The 24,179-nt window shown below is 34.3% G+C and overlaps 1 protein-coding gene across 1 annotated transcript in view; it reads left to right on the top strand.

The window, feature by feature from the left end:
- Positions 1 to 24,179, top strand: part of KIZ (kizuna centrosomal protein) — a 58,409-nt gene that overhangs the window by 28,806 nt on the left and 5,424 nt on the right. The window contains exons 9-11 of the mRNA XM_015827137.1: positions 1,261 to 1,411; positions 4,513 to 4,621; positions 19,598 to 19,691. Coding sequence (XP_015682623.1) covers positions 1,261 to 1,411; positions 4,513 to 4,621; positions 19,598 to 19,691 — 354 coding nt within the window. The remainder of the gene's footprint in view (positions 1 to 1,260; positions 1,412 to 4,512; positions 4,622 to 19,597; positions 19,692 to 24,179) is intronic.

The following is a 24,179-nucleotide window of genomic DNA, read 5'->3' as shown; positions in this document are numbered from 1 at the left end:
TTCTGTTCAATGTAACCTTACAGTAAAGATCATGCTGATGCTCCTGGTTGTGCTTCTGGTCTGGACTGCCTTGAAAGGCTAAGACTCTTGAGAAGACACCAGAAGATACAATAAATCAACTACTAATTGCATAACTGGATTACATAGCTATTAAGTGAATGGTAAAACTCTCAGTTTAGTTTTTGCTAACCATGGCCTTTTTTGTGTGCATTGTATTTATATTCTGCCAAACTCAGAAAGTGAATCTTGGCAATTTACACCATAACACAACACAAAGATAGCAAAAAATAAAATAAAACACACAGTAAAAGCACAAACATCTCAATGACCTAATCAGTCTATAAAAACCGTGTTTCCCGAAAATAAGACCCAACCAGAAAATAAGCCCTAGCCTCATTTTTAGCATGCTCCTAAAATAAGCCCTACCCCAAAAATAAGCCTAGGGTTGGGCGTGACCAGTAGGGGCCAATAGTATCCAACAACAGCCATAGCCCGTGCAGCGCAGGTAAGTCCAAGCACTATGACCACCAGGCCATCCCTCCAAGCAGAGGCGTGGGGGGAGGCAGATGATCCGGATATGCTTCGTGGCCACCTGGCTCGCAGGACGCTTATGCGACGGCACCAGCAGCAGGCTAAGCAGAGGCACGGGCGGGAGGCAGTAGATCTGGATGCATTGTGCAGCTGCCTGGCTTGTGGGAGGCTCACACGGTGGCGGCGGCAGTCGGCAGAGTCACGGGGAGGCCTTTCAGCTTCCCATGGCTGTGCTGAGGCAGGTGACCGCACGGTACATCAGGATCCCCTACCCTTTCTCCTGTGCCTCTGTCTGCTGCTGATGCCACCGTGTGACCCTCCCATGAGCCAGGCAGCCACGTGGCGCATCCGGATCGCCTGCCTCCCCCCTGTGCCTCTGGCTCTGCTTGCTGCCGATGCTGCTGCATGAGCTTCCCGTGAGCAAGATGCCCATGCAGCGCATCCGAATTGCCTACCTTCCCCCCTGCGTATCTGCCTCCGCCTGCTGCTTGGACAGTAATCAACTCACAGGATGCGCAGCCCGAGAGTGCGCCAGCAAAGAGGCCAATGGGCTACGGCTGCTGCCGGACACTGTCGGCCCCCACATGCTTGCTACCTCTTATGCGTATACTGGGGGGGGGACGCCCGACTGGGCTGATTCCATATATTATTCCATATTTCAGTTCTATATAAACAATATCTCATGTCAACCGAGCATTTTAAATGAAAACTTTTTTCTGTTTTATCTAGATCTGAATTGGCTTCTTATTTTACTAAGATTTGGGAACGTTTAAGCAAACATATCTTATTCTTGCAAAAGCACCACATTTTACTCAGACAAGAAGTGAAAGACATATTTGGTACCCTATTGATTTTGGAGAATCATAAAGAAGAAAGCCCGGTCAGTATGTTACTTCTTGCGTGTTTGGGTAATGCCAGGGAATGACACCTGGTGAATGATTTGCAGATGAAGAAATTGTATTTATGTATGTATAGTAATATTTTTACATATAGATCATATTATGTGCTTGCTGAAAAGACTTTTTTGATTATTTTCTGAAAGATGTATGTCCTGATTACTAGTCAATAACCAGTCAGAATGTCTACATGCATTAATTTGAAGCAAGGTATAAAACAATTTCTAAAACTTAAGGAGATGAATAAATCTTATTTCATATAGCTTTGTGAAAAAATACTTCCCTCTTTTGGATTGTTTACATTTTTTCATATTCTCGTCACTGAATGTTATTAGCGTTTCAGATTGGTCTTTATTATGTTTAATTCATAAAGTTATCTGACATATGAGATGCTGAAGTGAAAACATAACTACCCAGAAAATCTTTTAACAAAATACTTTGATGTGAGTTGCAGCAAGTTTTCTTAATGTTACATTCAACTTTGCATGAAAAAGCCAAATCATTTTAAGGCTTCTAATATTGAGATCCTAAATTGTAATTAATAATGGTAGAATATTTTCTTGTTGTCTATTTGCAATGTTCTGAGTTATCTAATAGAATGTCAATAATCTCTCATTATATTAAACAGTAATATAAAATTATTTTATTAAAATAATACAGTGTATCAAGATTTATAACAATATAATAAACAGGAAAAAATAAAAATAAAACATAATTTCCCTCTTAGGTTCAGTAAGTGGTTGTATCGCATCATCTTAGGCTGTAATAAATGCAACACTGTAACATTTTCTGTCTTTATTGATAGGTCTCTTACATCACTATTTAGCAATGTTGTCCCGTTCTGTGGCAAACTTCTTTACCTCAGGAACTTTTAAGAATTTTCTAACAAACGTATTTCAGGTCCTGACAGCGTTTCTCTGAGATTTAAGTTCTGGACATTGATTTGGCTGTTTCAAAAAACCCAAAACTTCCTCATTCCTTTGTTTGCATGTTAGTAGTCACCGAATTGGTGCATGAGCCACTTCTGTTTCAGTTTCAGTGGGCAAACAGATATTATCTTATAAAATAATCTAATGAAAAGCTGACTTCATGTTTTTGCTAATGTCAAATTGTCTGAGAAAGCAAAATATCCCTGTTCCATGACACTTCCATTTTTGACCATTCTTATGAATTTGTTGGAAATTTTATAATGAAATTCATGCTTGGTTTCTGCCAGACATAATGATACACCTAGAGTCTGAAAAGTTCTATTTTTGACTTATTTTTCCATAGAAATTTCTCACAGAAGCCTGGTGAATCATTCAGGCACATTTTTAGAAAATTTGAGACAATGTTCTTAGTGAATAATGGTTTTCCCTTTCTTATTCTCTCATGAATTCTTTTATATGTGGTGCTTTTCTCATAGTGAAATCATAAATATTAACTTCAGCCAGGATAAAAGGACCCTGTTGATCTCTGGAAGTTCTGAAGTTCCTTGTGGACTTTGTCTATTCTTTTGGAATGATTTTGACAGGATAGCTATTCTTGAGAAGATTCATTATTTTAAATCTCCACTTTCCTGGACCAATTAAGTCCCAGAACTTTTGAAATAAGACTGTATCTATTTCAAGACAATTAGGCATCATATACTTTTTTAATGTGAATCTTCAGAAATTCATTTTGGGTGGGGTATGAGTACATCATTGGGGTGAAAGGAGCCAGATTTTGAGAGATTGATATCAGGCAAGATTGTCTTTGCCCTCATTGTTTAAAAAAATACCCACACCTGCCCCAGTTATCATTTTAATGGCATTGATTGAACAGTTGTTTTTTTTCATACAGGCACATTGCTCAGTAGATGACTTTTTTATGAGATAAATAAAACAAGCAGCAAACTTTACTCTAATTTGCTCAAGTCACTCCTTTTATTTATCAATAAGATCCTTATAACATTCATTGGAGTTCTTGGTGCTCTCTAAGCTTGGTTGTTTGTTTGCAGACATATAATGGAATGTGTGGGTGATCTTGGGGGATGAGGGAGAGAGATGCTGCCTAAGAAACAATCAGACAAGAGAGGAAGGCTTAGGAAGGCTCCACCCTTATTGTTCAGAGGGATAAAAGTGGCAGTGGAAAGTTTATACCTTCATACGTGCAAGATTTTATCAACGTAGCCTTATAATAAGTAAGAATTAGCTCATCTAGTTGTGTTTCCTGTCTGGTTTATCTGGGAGATAAACGTGTTATTACCCAACTAGTAACATCATTAGTGCTGCAATCATTTTGGTGGCATTCTGCAATAATATGCCACAATTCAGAAAATACAAGGGGGCTAATACTTTACTCCAGAACTGTATCCATTTTGAAGAAGATCTTGTTGAGGTAGTAAATGGCTGTATTTGCTTACATCTCTTTTATCAGAAATGGTTAGTTTTTGCTTTTTCTAGGGCAGGGGTGTCAAACTGCCGGCCCGTGGGCTGGTTTCATCATACCGGAGCCGCACCCACCCCATTGCCGGCAATGGCAAAAAAGCTCCGATACGTTGCGTGACGTCATGTGACGTCACGAGTTTGACATGTTTGTTCTAGGGCTATTACTAACATCTGGAAACCAGAATAATCCAAGCATCTCTTGAATGTTCAGACTCAGACATTGATATCAATTAGTAACAAGTGTTTTACAGTTCTGGAATAGTTCTATGCACATTGTTCAAGTGCTTTGTGAATATACTGCACAGGCCAAAGCAATTCTTCAGGAGGATCTCTGAGCTTCTTCACAACATTGAGGAATGGATTGTGAGGCATGCTTTGGCAAACAATTTGCACCGGCCTAAAACTAATGAATGTTGGTCATATTAGGTCTTTGATGAGCAATTGATCTGAGGGACTTGTAGACTTTCCGAACGAACAGTAATAATGAGATCTTAATTTTCAGAATTCTCACACAAATAAAAATGTGAAACCAATACAATGTCTATTGGTTAATTAGTTTCAATATATATTAAGGCAGGAGCTGAGAGAAGCTCATTTCAGAATTTGCATTTACTATTGTAATTATGCAAAAGTATTGGAATAATTTTTTAAATACTGTTTTATTTCTTTTGTTTTAGACTTCTCCAGTGTTCAAAGACTTTGTAGATGATTGTGAAGACAGATCATTTTCCTGTAGTGATAAAACCTCCTATAATTCACGAGCGAAAAATAGCCCAGAAAAGCAAGGTAAACATTCAGAATATAGAGAGTACAGAAAATAATATTCTGTAAAACATGTTACATATATTTTTGCATAGAAGAATAAAGACTTAGAAATATATCTGTAATTTGTTAGCAAAGAAGAAACAGATTAATCCATGTTTTAGAAGGAAAGTCTCTTACTAAGAAAAGGGTTTGTTGGGTTTTATGATAATTTTTTCTGCTGAAGGAAATAATTTTGGAAACGGAAGGTGGTGATGTGTTCAGCAAAGGCCATAGGAAACAAACCATTAGAATTTACAAATAGTCCTCGACTTACAACCAAAAATGGGACCGGGACTTCCATTGCTCAGGGATGCTGTTGTTAAGTGAGTCTTGCCCCATTTTATGATCTTTTTTTGCTGTGGTCATTAAGCAAATCACACAATCATTAAGCAAATCCAGCTTCCACCATTGACTTTGCTTATTGGAAACCTCTGGAAGATCTCAAATGATGATTACATGACTCTGGGAACTACAACTATTGTAAATATATACAGGTTGCCAAGCACCCAAATTTTGATCATGTGACCAACGGACACTTTGATGGTTGTAAATGCAAGAACCAGTTGTAAATCACTTTTTTTCAACACCATCGTAACGTCAAATGTTTGTTAACAAATGATCATAAGTCAAGGACTATCTGTAGACTCATTTACATAGTACTCATAAGCAATCCTTGATCGATTACTTTAATAGAATTTTATCATTTTAAGAGCCCTGGTGGGGCAGTGATTAGAATACAGTATTGCAGTATAACTCTGCCAACAGCCAGGAGTTCAGTCCTGACTGGCTCAAGGTTACCTCAACCTTCCCTCCTTCCGAGGTCGGTAAAATGAAGACCCAGATTGTTGGGGGCAATATACCAACATTGTAAACTGCTCAGAGAGTGCTGTAAAGCACTATGGACTAGTATGTAAGTCTAAGTGCTATTGCTATTGCTATCATTAAAAGAGAGGCAGTGATTTAAAATAATTATCTAGATCTAGTTTGTCTGTGTGTCTGTGCCTGTGCCTTTGTGTATTCTCTTGGGATTAATAGCCAAGTTGGTTATGTTTTGCTGGCAAGTTTTTGCTGACTTTAAATACAGAGCCTCAAGATAAAGTTGCTGTTTTCTCTGGCAAATAAACAGAGAGTAACAGCGTATTTTACTAAAGTTCACAGTAGGATCCTTTGTAATGAACTGTAATGGACAGTTTAGATCAATAAATAAGAGATGACAAAAAATGAAAAAGTAAAGGGAATGGGACTTGAAAAGAAAACAAAGTGGTCTGATCACTGTGAGTTTGAAATGTGTTTCATTATTGTTTGTATTCACATACAAAAATCACAAGCTGGTGGGAAGATGAGAGTAACCAAAAAAACTTCCTAGAAAAGATTGATATTACAGGTAAAAGTAATAGCTGTATAATGGGCTCAAATGTGGTGTTTACCTTTATTGTACAACAAAACATTGCATTTCAGTGGCTTGTGAATTACCCTCATTCTGAATAAATCCAGCTACTACATTCTGGGTTCAGACATAAAATGCAAGAACATAAGGTCCACGCTTATGTCATGCCCGCTTTAAGTCTTTGTAATTGTGTTATATGTTTTAAACCTTGTGAATATCTATCATTTTAGCCTTTCAGGTCTTGGTATCGGTCTTACAAAGGTCAGTCACCATGGGGAAGAATCAGTAATTATATGGCAAACTACAGGTTTCTGATTTGATTCTTTTCTTTTCAGCAGTAATTGAACGTGTATCATTAGAGTAAGAGCACAGGAAAAAGTGCCAGACAAAAGCAGGATTTTTGACTCAGAAAGCATTTTGATAATTTAAAATATTTTGCAATAGGATCTTATCAGAGCCTGTTACAGTCTCTTTCTGGTAACTGTATTATGTTTGTTTAAAAAGAATGTGAAATATAGCATGGCAGATTCTTCTTCTCATTTTTTCTTTTATGTGTGCATGCAAGTTTGTAGTGTATATTGGCACCTATAAGAAATGCAGATCTGTAGGCAACATTTTACAATCCTTTCCTTTTTTAAAAAAGAAACAAACTGCACGTAAATATAGAAATATGTAACCGTGTGTCAACAAGTAGCATAGAGAAGTTGAAGGATAAATATTGAAAGCTACAGTATTGGATTTTTTTTAAAAATATGAAAAGTGCTTTAATATTTTCATGTATATTTCTGTTTAGCTTTTTTTTTAAAAAAAACAAAAAAACTCTAGGACAAGTTCTACAGTCATCAGCTGGAATTCTTTTAACAGTGTTAAAGAGGTCACTAAACCAATGCAGTAAACTCTTGATTACCTTCTATAAAGAATAATGTTCTGACTTTATTAAAGGTCATCAAAGAAGATTGGTATAGATTTTTTTCCATTAGCTGACAGAAAAAGGTACAATTTCCAATTTTCATGAACATCTACCAAACCGGAGAAATTCAGATTTTTCCAGTCAATGCCTTTCATACTGTTTTTCCTCAATGTGAGGAAAATTGTGATAAAATTCTAATATTTAATAAAAGCCATAGTCTATGTAAATGTGCCATGTTCACCTCCCCTGACAAAATTTTAAACTCCAATTGATAAATGTATTCTCATTTGATGTAAGCAAAGGAAGGTGCTCATTCTCACAACTATCAACTTATTCGTGTTGTCCTTATAATTCATTTTTAATTTTTTTCTTAGTACAATTGTATGATTATATCTTTGGAACAGGAATAAGCTTTACCTTATCTTGAAGCTAGCTTTCTTCTGGGGGACTAAGGGGTCCATTTGCTCCTACATCTTCTGGGTATTTTATGTCTACAAGTACACCCACCCACACCAGAGGCTTTTTTCTTAATTTGGCTGCATTTAACATAAATTACATTAAGCCATGAGTTGTTTAACCATAAATTATTAAATAAACGTTTGACTGGGATTGAAAAACATGCAACCATCCAATGTAAAACAATAATATAATATAATATAATATAATATAATAGTATAGTATAGTATAGTATAGTATAGTATAGTATAGTATAGTATAGTATAGTATAGTATAGTATAGTATAGTATAGTATAGTATTGTAATGTAATATTATAATATAATATAATAATATAATATAATATAATATAATATAATATAATATAATATAATATAATATAATATAATATAATATAATATAATATAATATAATATAATATAATATAATATAATATAATATAATATAATATAATATAATATAATATATAAATAGTTTACTGGCTGTGGCATAGAACAACATGCCATTAATAAACTTCCTTCAAGGTTTTGAGGGTTGGATTAGAAACCTTCCATTCTGAGACACTCAAGGATGGTCATCTAGACCACTTTAAAATGACAACTTCAAGCAGCAGTGGGAAAAAGGCGCAAAATTTTTATAGTGGTGCTCATAAGTGAAAACAGAAAACAGGAAGGAAGAGAAACCAGCAGAACTCCCCAAGGTTAGTTTGTTTTTCTGAAATCACTGTGAGGAAAATATAAAGTCCAAGAACAGAAGATGGTAATCATTGTGATCAGGAATAAAATGAAACAAAGCACTCACTCAGTGGCACTTTGACCACCCGAGATTTTCCTACAGACCAAAGGGACCCTTTGAATCACAGACAACTACTTACACCATCTGTTACTGACCAAAACAAAGTACATGCCTCTTCAGTAAAAGGCCAAGAGGACAGCAGTGATGCTGATGCTACCTTGTTTTCTACAGATGGAGCTCATTTTAATGAATCTGTGGCTGTTGGGCATTTCATAAATAGACCATCCACCTGGTCCATCTCCAAGGGAGAGAAACTTCTAGCAGTCTGATTATATAACCACAAAACAAATCTGGGGTGCAAGTCTGCTCTTCGACTTGTGATTAAATGCACCACCCAGCACATTGGCTTTTTCAACTAGGAAACAGAATGAGTGATTAGATGATTAATGCTTGTGGCTAACCTCACTTAAAAAGAAAAAAAAATAGATTCTTGAAGCATCAGATCCTTGTTGCTGCTGATTTGCAAGCGATGCTGCCCAAGAAGATAGAACCTAGAACAGATTGCTCAAAGCTTTTAGAGGCAGGTAGAATGATAGAATGATCAGTGTCACAGTGATCTCGTCTCGTTTTAACTTTCTCTTTAGAGGTTACCGCTTCAGTGGGGAGGAAACAGTGCTCCGTGATGTCATGCTGGCCTCATGATCACAGAAATGCCTTGGACAGCTCTAGCTCAACCGCTCTTGAAACGGAAATGAGTGCCACCCTTTATATTTGGTTATGATTCATGGAGTAAAATCCGCAGAGACCCCTTTCCTTTTCCTTAGAAATTATAGACAGAATAATATATTTCACATGGATTCTGTGAAAATTTACTCTCTATAATCAGTCTTCTTATAAAATATGATTTGTTGGATCTTCTAGACATGTTGTTAAATGTGAAATATGAAACAATCAAGTATCCAACATATAGAGTGAACTTTCTTTCTAATTCTGCCTAGGATGCAATTATAAAATATGTTTATAAAAATGTCATGAAAGTTCCAGTTTTTCCTCTGGTTATGCATAGAAGATATTGGCAAGAAAGATCAGAGCAGTCAGTTGGTTCTACTGACGGAGTGTGGGTAGTGCATGAATAAAATAGAATAGAAAAAGCATGCCGTGTCTTCAAGTTTTACTGAAGTTTGTACTGCCTGCCTACTTGTTCTAACCATCCCTGTAACAGTTGCAGCTGCAGAGAGGTATTTTCTACATTAAATGTATGCAAAAACATTATTCTAAGCAACTTGTCGCAAGCATGGCAAATCTGTTGGTGTTCTCAACTGAGAATGAGTGTACCATATTCCAAAGATAATAAGTGTAGCTGCTAAGGAAAATATGTGAAAGAAAAACATTTGAGCGAACCTTTACAACTTTGCACCATGACCCCCACTTGCACACAGCCAAGGATGATGAGGTCAGGGCCCAATCACTGACCCACCTAGGTTGTACAAGATATGCTGGCTCTGAGGTCACAATAACACAAATAGAACATGGTTGCTCTGGCTAGCAAATTGCACAGCTCAGAGAGGAGGGAGACAGGAGGGACAATCATCTGCTTTGTGCCATTGCCTGACTGTCTGGATGGAAGGTAAGTTACTGTGCTATGGTTTGATTTTTAAAGATTTTGTTTGGCTTGTCGACTTAATAAGCTGTTTATTATTATGGTACTTGGGTGCATGTTCTTGGTCTCAGTCTGCATTTAAAAATATAAAATTGTTTTGATTTGGTTGATGGTTGATAGATCTTTATCCTTTGTATACATGCTTTTAGTCTCAGTTTGTATCATATTGGGTCCCCTTCCACTTAGCTACAGTATTTCCCAATGTAAGGATAATACAGTTGTGTTTTATGGAAAAATAGCAACACAGGTCAGTTGTGTTTGTGTAGATTGCTACGAAAATTGGATATTGCTCTATATTGTAATGTAGTTTAGCAGTGATATTATTTAGATATCTTCATAATAACTAAATGAATTCTATCAATTTCCCTCCCCCCCCCAAAAAAACCCCCTGAAAATACTGTGGATTGTAGAAGCAACCTAAAAATAGCTCTTGAGGACCAAGTATCTTTGTGTTCAAAGCTGAATATTAATGATATAGAAGGCATTTTAAAATATAGGTTAGAATTTTTAAAATACACTTGCTAAATGTGGAAAACTAAGTTTCAAGTGAAAATGGCCTTTTGAAGGGATTTAAGAGAGAGAGAAATTGAGAACAGAATTATGTACTCATCGAATATGTTGTCATTCTTTCCACTACTGATATTTTGATTTTTACTACAGTATTTTGAAAAGACTGAACATGCTAACATTCATTAACATGTTCGTATAGTTATTTTTTCATAATTTTATTTCATAGCTTGAAGTTACTTTTTTTAAACTGGAATATCTAATTTTTCCCATAGACATAAAGAAATGTGCATGTTCAAAGAGAACTTGGAACAGTGATAATGTTTAATACACATGCCAGATGTGTAGAAAGATGTGTATAAAAACTTTGTGTGCATGCATATGTGTTTTAAGAGAAAGCAAGTGTGCATCTATTTATAGATCTGACATTGCAGTCTCCCAATTTTTAATCAGGCTTTTCNTTTCAGTCAGGAATTATTGAAGAAGTTGGGAGATGAAACTTCTCATGCCTATATAACAATAGTAATAATATTTTTCAAGATTATTTTCATGTAAGAAAGAAAGGGAGTGTGCACTTCTTTGTACCATTCCATTATTTTTACACAAGGGGACATATGTTCTCTCTTAAATGCTAATTATTGCAGTATAAATTATTTGGAAGAATTGATAGCTAAGTATTTGTACTGACCTATCAATGAATATGTTTGGTCACTTAATCACTTAATGGTGTTTCCCCTTCCTACAGTGTTTGAAATTATTATGGTTAAGAAGCGGCAGTACTAGAACAGATTTTTTTCGCTGTTTTCAGAGCATGATAATTATAAGCAAAGTTCTTACTCTGAGATGCATTCATAATTAAAAGTAGGAATGTTAAATTGTTAGCTCAAGAATTTCTGCTGCTTGTTCACTCTTTGGAAAAGGTAATACTGTACTATAAAAGAAAACCTTCAGGATTTCAAAGCCTATTGGATGCTCAAAGGAACCAGTTGCTGTTTTGTGATAGCCATGTCTAGATTTTGAAGGAGTAATGTAGACAGTTTCTTTGTATTATTGAGAAGGTAAAATCCCTTGTATCTACTTCAACTGCAGCACCACCTAGCGTCTGATAATCATGTTTTATCATTTTGGAAAAAAGTTTACATTTAGATAAGATAAACCAGATCAGAAAACAGATTCTATAGGAAGTGTAGAACTACTACACTTTATTGAAATAGTAATGTGTAGCCTCTTTCAATAAAATGTACATGTAGTCCTCAACTTGCAACAGTTCGCAAACAGTGACCGTTTGAAGTTACAATGGCACTGAAAAAAGTGAGTTATCATTTTTCACACTTATGACCGTTGCAGCATCCCCCTGGTCATGTGATTTATATTTGGATGCTTGACAATTGACTCGCATTTATGACGGTTGCAGTATTCCATGGTCATGTGATCCTCTTTTGCAACCTTCTGACAAGCAAAGTCAATGGGAAAACCAGATTCATTTAACAACCATGATATTGCATTGATTCACTTAACAAATGTGGCAAGAAAAGTCGTAAAATGGGGCAAAACTCACTTAACAAATTTCTCACTTAGCAACATAAATTTTGGGCTCAATTGTGGTCATAAGTTGAGGACTACCTGTAGTAGTCTTCCTGTAGAAATCCATTTTCTAATCTGGTCTATCTTGAAGTGCTGACACCACTTCAGATGAATAGACAAATTCAAGAGTATTGGAAAGACCATATTTTTGTATACTACTACTACTACTACTACTACTACTACTACTACTACTACTACTAATAATAATAATAATAATAATAATAATAATAAAAGTTGGAAGGGACCTTGGAAGTCATCTAGTCCAACCCCCTGCTCAGGCAGTAAACCCTATACCGTTTCAGACAAATGGCTGTCCAGTCTCTTCTTGAAAACTTCCAGTGTTGGAGTATTCACCGCTTCTGGAGTGATTGGGATGCACCAGAGGAGCAGACTCTGGGATCCTGGGAAAACATGGGTTGAATAGTTTTGCAAAAATAATTCTTTACTGCCAGTGCCTGGCTTCAAGCAGAATGAATATAACTTGAAGGATCTTGCTTGATAACATCAGGAATGTAATAGGAAACAAAAGATGGAGAAGTGAAATTTAGTCAGCCAGGGCATTATTATAGATTGTGGAACAGAGTTATGTGCTGGCTAAAGAAAAAAAATAAGAGTAAATATGCCAAGAATTTTGTTATAGAGAACATGCAGTTAAAATATAAGTATAATGATAAAATGAATATTTTGGAATAATGAAATATAAAAAGCAGTAGACCAACTCCCAAAGAGGAAAAATGCATTAAACAGCAACAACTTTAATGGTGAAGAGAGAGATAATCCAATTTGTTTTGTCACTGCTGGCCAAAAGACACAATGGCCCTGTGTTAAATACAGTTTAGTCTCTTGGAGCTGTGTTGCATCTCCAGGTAGAGCTGTGAAAACTCAACTGTGCACCTGATAAAAGTTGTTACCAATCATAGTGAGCTAGAATCTAGCTGCTGAAGTGTTCATAGCAATCTCTCCTTCAAGTAGGCACTGTCAACAACTGGGGGAAAGTCTTGGAGAGCAAGAGTGAAATTTTTTCCTATAGAGTTCAATACAGCTACTAATGCTGTTCATTGAGAGGAGATAGTCTTCTAGATATCCTGGACCTCAACTATCAGCTATTTATGTGCAAAGTTTATGAAAATAAACATACTTACTATATTAGAGTGATGCATGTCACCCTAAAGCATATATATGTGTGTTGCTGGGCAATATACCGACACCGTAAACCACTTAGAGAGGGCTGTAAAGCACTATGGAGCGGCATATAAGTCTAAGTGCTATAGCTAGTACTAGTGCTAATTAGACAACTAATAAAGTAAAAGAATATTTAATAAAATGTAAGATTGCTATCACTGATCAATGTATTATAAACATCATTAGAACGATAAAAGGCAAAACACAGCCTTAGAAGTATCTGCTAAAGAATATGAAGAAATTTGTCAATTGATCTGGTTACTCATTGATTGGATGTCAAAATTAAACTTAAAAGAAGAACATTGATTAAGATGAAATTACATATTAATAGTATTCAGTATTTTCTTTCTTTGTGACTTAGTCCCATCTTTATAATTTCTTTGTTCTAGTTTTTTCTGTTCTTTCCCTTCAAAAACTCTTGAGTAAATGCAAAATACCATGTTGTGGCAGACAACTCTGTTTTTGTAACATAGAAAATAGCCCTACAGTATTTTATCTTTCATTTTCTCAGTCTCCTGTCACATGCCAATTCCCAGAATTCTTAGCCAGTACGACTAAACTTTAATTATGCTGGAGTTGAACTCCAAATATAACTTCAGATATGAAGCTGGGAAAAGGTGTAGAAGAAGATGAGAATGAAGCAGTTCACACCATGACAACCCAAGCTTTGCCTATCTTGTACACATTTTGTTGTCTAATGAGCAGAGGTTGCATCACAATGGCACAATGCTGTTTTCATAATTTTGACAAAAGCTTTTGAAAATGCCTTTACTGCAATGAAGTTTTCATTGTGCAAACTCTTGTCTGTGTCCCTGTATTTTTAAAAAATTTAGTTATCCATATGGGTTGATGTCAGTAAATCAGCCCACTGAAACAGTTATCATGGACACTTGAATAATATACAGTTATTGATTTCTGTCTTATAAAAGATGCAAAGATGCAAAATATTAATCAATGCATCTGGCATATATATTAGAAAATCCATTCAACCTGTAGGAAAACTTTACCCAGTTGGAATGTGGTACACTGCTGTAGCTGTAGTGATTAGCAATAGCAATAGCACTTAACTTATATACTGCTTCACAGTGTTTTACAGCCCTCTCTAAGTAGTTTACAGAGTCAGCCTATTGCCCCTAACAATCTGGGCCATCATTTTACCGACTAGGAAGGATGGAAGGCTGAATCAACCTTGACCAGTGAGAATCGAACTGCCAAACTGCTGGCAGTTAGCAGAAGTAGCCTGCAGTACTACATTCTAACCACTGAGCCACCACAGTGTTTCTCAATCTTGGCAATTCAAAGATGTGTGGACTTCTAACTACCAGAACTCCCCAGCCAGCATGCTATTTGGGGAGTTCTGGGAAATGAAATCCACACATCTTCAAGCTTCCAAGATTGAGAAACACTGGGTTAAAGTGTTAAACTAAACCAGGGGTAGGCAACCTTGGCTCTTTTATGACTTGTGAACTTCAACTCCTAGAATTCTGGGAGTTGAAGTCCACGAGTCATAAAAGAGCCAAGGTTGCCTACCCCTGAACTAAACTAACCTAGATTCATCCTCAGCCAGAAAACCTCAAAGGACTTTAGCCCAGTCATTATGTCTCAGTCTAATCTACCTAATTTATAAGTATGCCATCTTGAGTTCCTGGAGAAAAGCTGACAGAGAAATCTAATGAACAGTAACAACCACTTCAGTTTCTGTGTATAAGAGAGCCCACTATTGAATCATCAATAAGTATTGTTAATACATCTGAATGAATAATTCCTGGAGCATTTGCTTCAGAGTTTTTAGTATTAAAAATAATTTCACTGCTGAGTTTTTTCTTAAACTGATGCTTATTCCAAATGTTGGAGTACCTTATAATGCACTTATTTATGCACCACAATGTTTTAAGTGCGGCTTTTTTTAATAGTAAACATTCAAAATACAATGTTGGTATATACTTTTTAATTATGTTATGTCATATATATCTAATTATGAGAATCAGTTAATTAAGCTAATATATTAAACGTATTACCAAAGTTTGGAGGATAAAAGTATAACATATAGTAGTTTTTTTCTTTTGTGACAAGTTATAAGTAAATGAGAAATGTATAACATGTTGTAAAATTCTGTCTTAACTAAGATTTATAAAATATGTGATAGTTGATTTAGTGAAATTCTTGTTCAATGAGACTGAAATTTACCTTCTTGTCTTCTTTTAATTCTATGATTCTAGAATAGATACATTTTGAACTGGAACTTACTTCAGTGTAACCTGTTCAGTTGAAATGAAATATAAGTTTGGCAAACCTAGGGATGATTTAAGACATTTTTCAAATATATAGATGAAGATACATTAACATTAGAAATAAATTGATTGAACAAAATACAATTAATTTATTAAAAATTCGGAAGCATGATAAAAAATACTACAGCCTTTCCAAGACTATTGATTTATGAATATAAGTGACATAAATAATTGTGAATAATTTAGGCTTCAGTTCTATATCCACTTTATCATATAATATAAAAAGAAAGATTTTATTTGTGTTTTAATGCATAAACTTTAACTAACATCTCTCTGTGTGTGTCTCTGTGTGTAAAGTACTACCTTTTTTCCTTTACAAATCATCAGAAAATTTGGGATGGTCATGCTTTTCATGTGTGATCCTACAGCCTTAACTACCAACTAAATAACTTTATTTACTTGTCTGATTTAGTCAGAGATCTTTTATTGTCTCTCTAAAGGTACATTATACTTAATCTTAGCAAAAAAGCAAAGAAGCTGCTGGATTAAAATAGTAGTTGTATAAAGCTGCCCTCAGGTGTACCAATAAATTTGACAGCAAATTTTTTCCTGTTTGACCTGTGTAGCATATTGAAGGCAAAAAAAAAAAAAAGGTCATATGGAGCAGATACTAGTGTTCATTTAGCATCCATTTGCATTTCTTTAAAACAAAGTAGATCTTTTCCTGGTTCAATTTTAAGTTCTGGAACGGAGCCATACCATCTTAGGAAAAAAGAGGTATTTTAAGGAGTTCTCAATAATGACCAGTTTTGTATGCCTCGAAGGACTTTCCCTCCTTCAAATTCAAAGTATTGCATAGGCTTAAAATTATGCCATCTTTGAAAAATTAAGTGCACATTTTATCAGCCCTATTTTTAGAAATGTTAAATACATTTAGCAGAAAAATATAAAGAGAATGAAGTGTTATACAAACCACGCAAGGGCTGGGATTTTTAAACTGAAATTTTAGCTACAATAAATATCCATTTGCAAGTCATGCTTAGATAGCTTCATAGTTGTTCTTTCAATCTCCCAGTAACATTTTTGACACGGTTATCTGTACTCTAGAAAAATAATAGGCAGACTGTTATCTAAGAAAATAGTTGTTGAAGTGTGAAGTAATATTCAACCCAAATTATTATTCTCAATACTAGTAATTGGCCGCCCTTATAAAAATTGGTAATAGTCAATAATGTTTTGTGGCTGAACTGTGCCATTATTGTTTTTTTATTAAACTATTTCTTTATTGTTTGCTTATTGTTTGTTATCCATTCAGTTGTGTCCAATTCTTGGCAATTCCCTGTTCTAGAGACTGTATTATGAGATATATGGCTTAGAATCATATAACTAACACAGTATCTTAATATGTTGGTTTTTATCTTTACCCATGGTAAAATGTATATTACGTAATAGGTAATCTTGAAACTCTTGAACTGTATAGGAGTCTTTTTGTACATCACTGCTCATTCTAGACTCTCCTCATAGTTAAGCTCGCCTCAGAAAGCATACAAGAGAAACATTTAGAGCACATTCTATATACAGTAATTAATGTCTTTCACCCACTGAATTCTATGCTATTTGGAGGGCTTCCTTTCCTGGATTAATACGGGTGCATAGTGTCTATCTGCAGTTTCTTCAAGGTGCTTCGTGATCTTGAAAAAAAGATGAATTTAAGAAGTTCAAATCAAATCAAACTGATTTTATTTTATTTGAACTTTTAAGCTACTTAAATTCATCTTTTTTTTAATTTAATTGATTTGATTTGGTTTGGTTTTAAGTTACATACAGGTGCTACAGGCATTCTAAAGTATCATTTTGTTTATAAATCTAAAGTCTTGTGTAGTCCTAATAATTATTGCCTAGCAGAAAAAAATCCTTTGCATTTGTTACTATTAATTCTCATTTCATTTTATGAAAGAGAATTTGCTTATGGTCAGAACTTTTTAAAAGCCTATGGGTGGGTGCAATTCATGTATCCTTTTATTATATAACCATCTTTTTTAGCATTCCGCATCTCTCTGGCTTCCCAGAGGAAATATTTTTTAAGTAGCATTGCTACTATCATTACTACAGTAGAATCTTTCCCCCAAGAAATGTTTGGAGATGAATCTATTCTTTGAGAAGTTCAGAAAAATTGTCCACCCAATGGTATCTCCCCTGCCAGGTAAGTATGTCACCCAATATCTTTTCCCATAAGAATTTCAAAAAGACATTTGTGCTCACCTCTAATTTTAATTGCAAGGTCTATCTGAAGTCATTTTTCCTGTAGATTAGAGGAGGAGATATTTTTGTAAATTCTTACTATTTTCTTTCCTCTGAATATTCTATTTTCTGGTTATCTAAGCACCTTCAGCTTTACAATATGCCTTAAAGCTAGGATCTGACTTGAATTGTAGCATTAAATCCCTGCATTTTGAAAACTCTAAGAAACATAATAAAGGATCATTTTTTCAATGAGATTGTTTTCCCATTTTGACTCATCAACTTTTAAATTATTAGTTGTTTGCTTCCTTGATTCACCCTTTTGGCATAAGCAAATATTTGATAAATATTTGCCAGTTAAAATAAACATTTATTTTGTATTATTTAATTTTAATGAATTTTTAAAATTTACTGTGCCACTAACTGCATGTAATATAGCAAAAGGAAAGAATTTTTTAAAACATATTTGTAAATGAAGGATGAATAGAAAGTTATTCTAATATATGTGGGATGGACAGAAATTGGATTGTTTAACTAGATATATCCTTTACATATGTCTTCTGCTGTTGGCAATCAAAAAAATATTAATTTTAATGTATGGTGAGGGAATTAGAGAGAAACTAGATGCAAATGTACCTTATCCAATAAAATGAGGACTTCACAAAGAATTCATGTATGTTAAGCAATTAAAACTCGGGGGGGGGGGACTACACTGAAAAAAAGCAATATTCCATTTTGAGTTTCACATTTTTTGAGATCTGGTTCAGTATATTTGGCAATTCAGCACTGGATATGCAAATGAAGTCATATTCAAGGGTCTGGCAAATTGAGGGGAAACTATTCTGGCAGCTGCTTCAGTGGGTCATAGAACCCACATTCAGATGGAAAGAAAAGGAAATGGAATTGGGTCCTGCACTAAATATGTTGTGGTGCATCAGAATGTTTTTATATATACGTAGATGATTTAAAGGAAATACCAGCACTACCTGTATTATTATGGCAGATTACAATCGCTAGGAAAACTCCAACAAATATATTTACTCCATCTCAATCCCCAATGTATTCTGTGAAACATATTTTATGTATTATAATGACAGTATAAAACAAAAATATTTTAGAACAGTTTTGGTTATAAGCTTCATTAATCCCAAAATTTATCCAAAAGTTTTATATAAATCAGTCAAAATAAAGATGTTTTTGTGAATTATAAACTATTTTGAAATTTTTAGCTTCTGGTTTAATATATTACTATATAGTATAATTATGGTATTAATTAATTACTAATTACAGTAATATATAGTACTATGAATGGGGTTTGGTTGCTAACTTCTTTGGTCTTGTAATCTTTATGTGTCTTCTCACTGACAATATACGACTTAATGTATAAGGACATGACAATGTATAATGCTAAATAAAATTACAATATTATGTCCTCTAGAGGACACACATTATAATATTATGTTCTTTATTTAGGTTCCTATTTAGTTTGAATATTTGTGATTTGTTTTCTACTATTATGTACAATATTTGTTTATTACAGCCCGACGAATGCTGGGTGTTAAATTACCACAAATATTTTCTAATGCATTACCATCAATCTAGATTTAAGACCATTTCTGCATCTGAAAATAAGTATCAAACATTAATATAAAGAAGAATAAATTCTAGGAAAAGCTCAAATTACAGTCAGGACAGAAAGCATCATTATTTTAAAGAAACTACAATGTTAGAATACTTTAACAAGAAAATAAACTCTTACAAAAACACTATTTTAAGCTTCCACCTTCCTTTCTACCATTATATATTATTCTGATACAGTATAGTAATAAAGTAGTAGTGGAAAATATAGGTACATTATTTGTGGGGAACCATTAAATTGCCTAGATGTATTAAAGTGAACTATGTTTATTAATAACACACTGTAAAATCTAAATATATTTTTAAACTTTTGTTGCTACATTGCATCTATTATTATGGGGTCTTCCGACCAGAAGTTATAGTGCAGGATTATAATTTCTCATTTATTTTAACCAACAGCTAATGAAGTGTTTGGTTTTTATCTTTCAGGTTTAAACATCAGTGGCTTAAAGGAACAAAAAAGTAATGGAACCAGTTCTGAGCCCAGTTTTTCATCTCTGGAGAGGAAAAGTTCTTTGCCAAGGTAAAATCATTAAAGCGTTTCATTAGTGAATTGTTTCAACTATTGCTGAGAAATGCCTCTGGGAATTTCATGGAATGCTGACAACAATATTTTGATCTCTGGGCTACAGTTCAGATGTGTGATTTTCTAAAATAATAACTTTAAAGACAAGTACACCTTAGAAAATATTTGTACTAAAGCCAGGTATTGTTTTGCAGCTGTTGTTCTCTTATTTTAAGACTCCATTGACATCTCAGTGAACCACAGATTAGCATGTACAGCTGCTCTCAGTAGGACTACTTAGAGACCAGACAATGGAAGTTGTCAAGAAAAGGGCAGACGTAAAACATCAAGTCTTCAAGAAATAAAATGGTGTGTCATCTCCTGGGTGAAGTTGAGATGTAAATGAACTTGTTCAATACCTGTTTTTGTATTCACTAAAATGCTAGATTATCTGGGTTTTTTTTTTGTAATTTCAAATTGAGAGTGTTTAATTAATGCCCTTGTTTTTCCAAAAGAGATGCAATTTATCTGTTCCCCCCCCCCTCCTTGTTCTTTGGGTGATTTTGTGTTACACTTTTTTTTCTGTCAGCAGCATGATTCAAATTGCTAGCAATCAAGAGGTATAAGTAAATGAAGCATAGTAAATAATTCTGGAATTTTAAATTGGCTTTAGAATGTTACATAATAATTCTCAACACATTTCCATAGCCTGATTTGTCTTGTGCTGCTCTGTGTTTGAAAGTTTCATTTGTATTTTCTGATATTTTTATTGTTATACAATAATATATCCCTACTTAGTAATATTTATAACCTTTTTTTTACTTTTAACTATATAATTATGAAAATTGGTACTCTGTAGTCATGGAATAAAATTAATTGAGCAGCCAATACACTGTACCGTGCAATAATTTTCTTATCTGATTTTCAGGAACTGAAGTTGGAGAATAATACTATCTGAAGTTAATTTGTTAAAATATATTGGCTACAGTTTCATTTAGTTTTCATTTCAAATAGTTATTGCTATTTGAAGGAATAATAAGCCAAAGAAGTATCTTCAAATACTATTTGCTATATAAAAAGAATAAGCATATTGTAAACACTATCAACATTTTTTAAATGTTCTGGAAACATGCTTTTATAATATGAACAAGCAGTTTCTTATACATTAAATTACACATTCTCTAGCATAAAGACGCAAGGAACAAAACAGTCTTATTCTAATGGGGAAAATTTATTGCACAGTATAACATGAATTAATAGTTATTTTTAGAACACTTGCATTTTAATTTTCTCTATAAGGAAAATAAAGGCCTTTTAAAACCACATTGATTAGTAACATTTCCAATCTTATATTGGATGTTTATCTTATAAAGATGTTACAAATAAAGTACAAATAAAGTGTGAAAGAAGGGATAAAGCGCAGATATTTATTAGCAGTTCAGATACAGAGAAATTTCTTACAGGCTGATGTCTAAAAATTCCACTTATTGTTACTTCGTGCACCTTCTTGCTATTACAAGTGGTCTTGAAAATCAGTACTTGAAAATAAACATAACAGTCTAGTACCGCTGTGGTACGTTTAATTCCCCCCCCTTCACAGTGTTTAGTCACTGAGCTGATGAGCGACTCGTGAAATACCCTGATGGACCTAATTTTTTTTTAAAATGGCTTCCACTGATGTCCTACAGACAATAATTATGATGTGCTAGTTAAGCCCAAACTACAGCTGAGGGATTTTACTTTAAAGCAGAGGCTTGGGCGCAAAAATGCATTTATAGCTCTTTGTCTGGCACCTCATTATGCGTGGACCTGATTCATTAAGTAATTGGTTTGCAGTTGTTTACATGAGTATTAAGGCTTTTATTCAGCAGTCTTTGAGAGATACATTGTGCAAATGTTGCATGTTATGAATGCAGAATGAGGGGCAGTGGACAAGTCCTATTGGCTAAACACTGCACTCTGTTGAAAAGCAAGTAAAAGAGATTGGGTGCTGCTTTGCATAGCAATGACTTTCTTAATAAGCTTTACAGATTAATACACACAAGCCATAAAAGATGCAAAGAGATACTCTTAGCACATTTATCCATGCTCATTTCACTATTATGGCACTGGAGATGGGAAGAATTGAGTGCTTTCATATTCTTTTTTTTCCAGTGCAACTTCAGCGCATGAGACTTAATAGAATCCAATGTTTATTGTATTATAAATTGTGGGGGAAGTGGGCAGACCTGCAACAGTTTATTATTAAAGATTCTTTCAATGTAAATCTTTTCCACCATTGTGTGTCCAACAGCAAAATCATTTTGTGGTTGAGTGGGGATGAAAGGCATAATGTACGAAGGAGTGAGTCTTAATAGGAAGCTGCTCTCCGATTGAAGGCCACTTGTTCCCTTTTGTATGGAGATGCATGCCACAGCTTCCTCTTCTCCAGCAAATATTACCCTGTTGTAACCTAGCTGAAAAACAATTTTCTTGCCAGAGTTCCACTGCTTAATACAAATATACTTAAACTGGGACACAAAGTTTCTAATTTAATTATTACACTACATTCAAAGGAAAAATATTTATATGAAACAAATGATCCAAAAGTAACATATCCTTAGTAGTTATAGCATAATTATTAAACCAATGGTTGCAGCAATGTGTGTGGCATTTGATTGCTCTGTAGCAATACAATCAGCCAGTGGATGTCAGTAGCAGACTGTCCTTGTAGGTTTGGGCTAGATGCAATGTCTTTTCTTGGAGGCCTTTTCTTTTGCAACATCTGAATGTAAAAAATAAAGCCCAAGACATTTAAGTTAGTTTCCTCAAGTATGCCTTAAGATTTCAGTATATTCTTATTTACCAGGCTATCGATTAAGGACAATAGGATTTGCTTTTGAGTTTCATAAAATTCTTATCTGATTCGCTGTTTAAATTGGCTTTTTTTTTAACAGAAGTGTTTTTTTCTTTAAATATTTTGTTCACTTGAATAAATTGCTGGTTACTACTTGAAGCTGTTTGTACTGATGATTTCAAATACTGTATATCGTCTGATAAATGCTTCATTTTAATCTTCTCAGATAACGACAATGACCAGAAGGGGTCACTGTTTCTTTGCTAAATTCAAGTTGCATTTCTCAGTCTATTTCCATTTGAAATTTATATTTTAGCAACTATTCAAATCTGGGCTAAGTTTTAGTTTCAAAAAGCTTCATTGCTGCTGGTATCAGTTTATATTCTTGGGAGCAGAAGAATCTTTTGATGGCCATTGTAGATTTTGATGTCATTTGCATAAGATGCTCAAGATGGCCTTTCCTGGATTCCCTGTGCATGGAAGACATAGCCCAGATATTTAAAGTGGTTTGATTTTTTTCAATTCTGCTCAATTAGCTAAGCGTGCTGTCTTGATTTCTAATTGAAAATCATAATTTTAAATTTCTGGCAATTTATAAACAGCCTGTTTCTCATCTATACTGTCCCCATATTAGCAATATAAAGGAATGAGACAGTCGTTGCTCTTATTCTTCTCTTTTTTTAAGCCTTCTGAATAAATGTGACCAAAGTGTGATTGTGGCACTAGTCCTATCACAGTTTCTACTGAAACTACAGCACAGTTCAAAACACTGATAAAAATAATAAGCCTCATAGATAGAAGTGGACGAATGACTTTGCAGATGACATTGCCTTAATACTGCTTAAGCTAAATAAGCTTTTCCCTTTGATCGTTGGAGACATATTAAAATATGGATAGGTAGTGAATTTTGAAATTAATTTTAGAAAGGCAATGGCTTTGCTCATCAACATCAGCTCCAAATTAGAGAATGAGGTAAGAGTTAAATAGTTCTTTAAGAGTTATCACAAATAAATTATCTTGGACTTTAAACATAACTTTTCTGTGCGTACACTAATTCTTGAACTAGAAGAAAATTCTAAGGGGCAATGTCAGTGCCAGATTTTTAAAGTGCAAACTTAGTTATTAAAATACTTATGTATAGATGGTTGGTGATAAAAAGAGGAATGCTTTATGGATGCAAAAACCGTTAAGATCCTGAAGTTCTTAAAAGAAAGTTTACAGAAACTAATGCTCTGATGGTGTTATACTCCATTTTTTTAGCTAAATGTTGATATAAGAATTGTTGAAAGACATATGGTAACATTGAAACATACTGGCATGTTTGGTGAGATCATTCAAAGATTTGGAATTGAAATATTTTCATTTTTCTCCCCACACTTAACCAAAACAAAAATAAGTCTCCCCCCCCATATCTAAAAATGTTGGCTGGTCTTACTTTAGGGGCTTGCAAAAGGTATGTGTACATAAGGTCCATGGAGTACCTGCCATTAACTTAATGTAAATAAGCATCTGCTTTTTGTATTTTGGCTTGTGATTGTGCATTGATAGTGGAAGATTCAATACCGAAAAAAATGAGTATTTCTTTACACAGCACAACTATAGAATGTTATAGAAAGTAGAGTAATTCATAAAGGAATTAAACTTTTCAACAATAGACTACATTATGAAAT

Source organism: Protobothrops mucrosquamatus, unplaced genomic scaffold, assembly GCF_001527695.2.
Source record: "Protobothrops mucrosquamatus isolate PMUCROS unplaced genomic scaffold, P.Mucros_1.0 scaffold_213, whole genome shotgun sequence".
NCBI lineage: Eukaryota > Metazoa > Chordata > Lepidosauria > Squamata > Viperidae > Protobothrops > Protobothrops mucrosquamatus.
This window is presented reverse-complemented; position numbering and strand designations above follow the sequence as displayed.